The 3,598-nt window shown below is 45.1% G+C and overlaps 1 protein-coding gene across 1 annotated transcript; it reads right to left on the bottom strand.

The window, feature by feature from the left end:
- Positions 1–334: 334 nt before the first annotated feature.
- Positions 335–3,181, bottom strand: LOC105056078 (cytochrome P450 78A5). The gene is made up of 2 exons (XM_010938148.4): positions 2,079–3,181; positions 335–1,228 (listed from the first exon to the last, which is right to left on the bottom strand). Exons 1-2 carry the CDS (start codon positions 3,003–3,005, stop codon positions 629–631), a joined length of 1,527 nt encoding a protein of 508 aa, XP_010936450.1. The 5' UTR covers positions 3,006–3,181; the 3' UTR covers positions 335–628.
- Between the last annotated feature and the right edge of the window lie 417 nt (positions 3,182–3,598).

Here is a 3,598-nt window from a genome sequence, read left to right as displayed (position 1 = left end):
AGCATATGTTCTACATACAGTAGACACATAATTCTCTGACATACAAGCATAGAATAACAGGAAACATTTGCTTATCATGGGCATACAATAACACAACCTTGTGCAGAAAATCCACAGAAGCTGCAGTACTTTTAGCTTGGGAAATGATCCCCAGACGTATGGTCATGAGAAGAGCAACTTTGAATTATAAATGGAAAAGTTTGCCCAATCATATATGCTAAAGCAACTTTCCACTAGCTTTCTCCAAAAATGTATGCAAGCCCTTGGACCATCTTCGACCAAAATATGGAAACAGAAGTATCTAAGCAAGTTGAGCATATGAAGTCTAAAAGCATTTGCCGAAAGCAAGTTGTATACATTGCATGAGACAACACATGTATACATCAGTGAACACAAAACCCCTTGACAAACAACATCCTACATAACAACACTTTCAACCATATGACAAGGAAATCTAGACTAGAACTATGCATCATAAGTGAACAGAACACTGAAAACAAAAGTAGAAACTGCCTAACTATAAGCCAAATCATGCAGATAGAAGAACAACATCATCTCCAAGCACCAAACTTTGGTATAAGAGGTAACAGCCATTTTGGAAGAACAAAACACCACCTTTCAAGGCCATTCAGCACCTTGGAAGAGCCTTACAAACCAGAGGGTTCTTCATCTCCAGAGACATCCTCAAGCACTCGGACAGATCCACACCACCCTCTGAAGGGACCCATTTGAAGCACTGAAGCAGCCGAGCCAGCCACAGATGAACAGTAGCCAGTGCCATGGCCTTTCCAGGGCACACCCTCCTCCCAGAACCGAACGGCGCCAGCCTGAGATCCGAGCCCAGAATGCTCACACCCTCCGCCATGAACCGCTCCGGTTTGAACTCCCCTGGCTCAGGCCAAATGGACTCGTCATGAGTGATCGCCCACATGTTCACCATGGCCGTGGTCCCGGCAGGGACGAAGTGATTGCCGACGTTGACATCATGGATGGCGAGGCGAGCCCATGAAAGGAGTGGCCCTGGTGGATGCATTCGGAGAGATTCCTTCACAATGGATTGCAGATAAGGAAGCATTGGGATGTCAAAATCGGAGACAAGCCGGGAGTTCCCAACAACAGCATCGATCTCAGATTGAGCTTTTGATTGGATATCTGGGTGGAGAACCATTCTAGCCATTATCCACTCCAAGAGGATAGCTACGGTATCAGTGCCTCTAAAGATCATTTCCTGTTATATAGCCATGCAAAAGTTGGCTGTCAAATATATATGCCTTTATAACCGAAGGTTAAAGCAAATGAAAGGAATTCATAACAAGTTAAAAGGGAAGATAGCAATCAAGCTAAAGGAACAACTAAAGTTTAACACAACAAGGATGAATGCTGCGACACCAAAATTTCATAAGATAAAAGCGGAAAAATATCAAAAACTGGATCATTAATATATGTATGTGTGTGTGTGTGTGTTAAACAAAAGAGTACTTAAATCATAAAACAAAAATAATTTCTTAAACACAGCAAAACAAAAGAGAAAGAGGTTGACATATAATACTCCCCCTGCAAAGGAAAGAGCGAGGGATTGGATATTTTATGTCAAAAGCTTAAAGTTGGTAAAACCTACGAATCTTCATCTCTTCTTACCAGGGAGGAAAAAAAAATCGGATGGGAAATTCAAAGTATCTGCAAAACAAAAGAGAAAGAGGTTGACATGTAATACTCCCCCCCTGTAAAGGAAAGAGCGAGGGATTGGATATTTTATGTCAAAAGCTTAAAGTTGGTAAAACCTACGAATCTTCGTCTCTTCTCACTAGGGAGGAAAAAAAAATCGGATGGGAAATTCAAAGTATCTGCTGAATCATAAAATAATCGTGATAATACAAGGAAAGTTGACCACACAACGAAGAAGAAAACCAACACTAGAAACGAACAGCAGAAAGAGGCATCCAAAAGCAGCATGGAGACAAGAACACCAAGAAATTAAACAACGACGACGACGACAATAAGAAACAAACAAGCAACCAGGAGATTAATATCATTCTACTTTTGGAATGGTTAAAGTTAGGAACTTTAGGAAATCTTACCCAAAGAACAGCCACCATGTCAACGTCAGAGAGCTTCTCCTCTTCCAAATCAAGCAATACATCCACAAAGTCCCCCACCCCATCCTCCAAAGACCCACCAAAGTTCCTTCTCTTTTGCCTATGCTCCTCTATGACCTTGCCCACAAACACATTGACTCTCCCCACCAACCTCCTGCACCTCTTCCTCACCCCTTGCAAGTCCAGCCACCCCAGCACTGGGATGTGATCACTCCAGTTGAAGACCCCCAGGAGCTCATACCCTTCCCTCACCAGCCCTTCCAATTCCTCCCCCTCCCCCTTCCCAAACTCGAATCTTTTCCCAAAAACACTCATCATAACGTTGTTCAACGACCCAAAATGCAGCACTCTCTTCACCTCCACCTCCCCATACCTCCCCATTAGCCCCTTGACCTCATCAACCATCTGCTCCCCAATCGCCCTCCGGTGCTTCCCGGAGGCCGAAATCCTCCGGGGACTGAACAGGTAAGTGGTGGAGATCCTCCTCAGATTCCTCCAGTACTCCCCAAAGGGGGCGAACCCCATGGCCCGGTGGAAGAGGAGCTCGTAGGCGGACTCTTTGATGGGCCGGTCGGCGAAGGCCGAGCTGTTGAGGATCTCCCTCGCCGTGTTGGGGTGACTCGACACGACGAACCGGGTGAACCCCACGGAGAAGGCCATCAAGGGAAGAGCTTGGAACGACCGGGCAAGCCAAGCGAGCGCACGGTGGGCAGCGGTGCCGGAGAGGGCAAGGACGATACCTGGCGGACCAGGGATCGAGCGCCCGACCCTGGAAAGCGCCCACGCGAGGCCCCCCGGGTGGAACCAAAGGACAGAAAGGACGACGATGAAGAGTGCGAGGATGGGAGAAAGGAAAGGGCTCGACGGGAAGAGAAAGAACAAGGCGAAGTCCACCTCTGGGGACGACATTGGCGGTTTAGGGAATATGGGAAAAGCGGTTTTGAGGTGTTAGAAGAGGTAGGCGATGGAGATGAAGGGGTTTTCCGGCGGAAAGGTGGGATCTTGGCAGGAGAGTAATAGGTACTCTAGCGAGAGAGAGAGAGAGAGAGGAGGGAGAGGGCCGAACGGGAGAAGGACGAGGGAAGAAGAGCGGGGGAGTGCGATTAAATAGTGGCCGGGGGGAAAAAATATTCGTTGGAATGTCATGTGATATGTGTCACGAACCAATAAAAATACCTATATTTCGCTGGTTTTAATATATTTTATTAATTTTTATGAATAATATTCATATTATTTTTTATATTTTATTAATTTTTAATTTTTTATTAATTTATTGTAAATATGACATGTTATCACCATCCAATAAATATTTTCTCAGGGGTGGGCCGTAGGGCGCTGTCAGAAACGGGCTTGAAAAATTAACCCAGGAGTTAATTTCGAGTTAAATTTTAAGTGCGATTCAAACCGCCTCAAAGTTTTAGATGGTGTTTGGTTGCCGAGAATAAGATGGAACAGGGACTTATTCCATTTTATTCTCTCAAATATATTATAAAATAATAATA

Source organism: Elaeis guineensis, chromosome 13 (genome assembly GCF_000442705.2).
Source record: "Elaeis guineensis isolate ETL-2024a chromosome 13, EG11, whole genome shotgun sequence".
NCBI lineage: Eukaryota > Viridiplantae > Streptophyta > Magnoliopsida > Arecales > Arecaceae > Elaeis > Elaeis guineensis.
This window is presented reverse-complemented; position numbering and strand designations above follow the sequence as displayed.

Excerpts from the sequence above, each read along its gene's own strand:
- LOC105056078 (XM_010938148.4), bottom strand. The coding sequence starts at position 3,005 with ATGTCGTCCCCAGAGGTGGACTTCGCCTTGTTCTTTCTCTTCCCGTCG. Across the intron at positions 1,229-2,078 it reads ACATGGTGGCTGTTCTTTGG|GAAATGATCTTTAGAGGCAC; the intron begins GTAAGATTTCCT and ends GCTATATAACAG.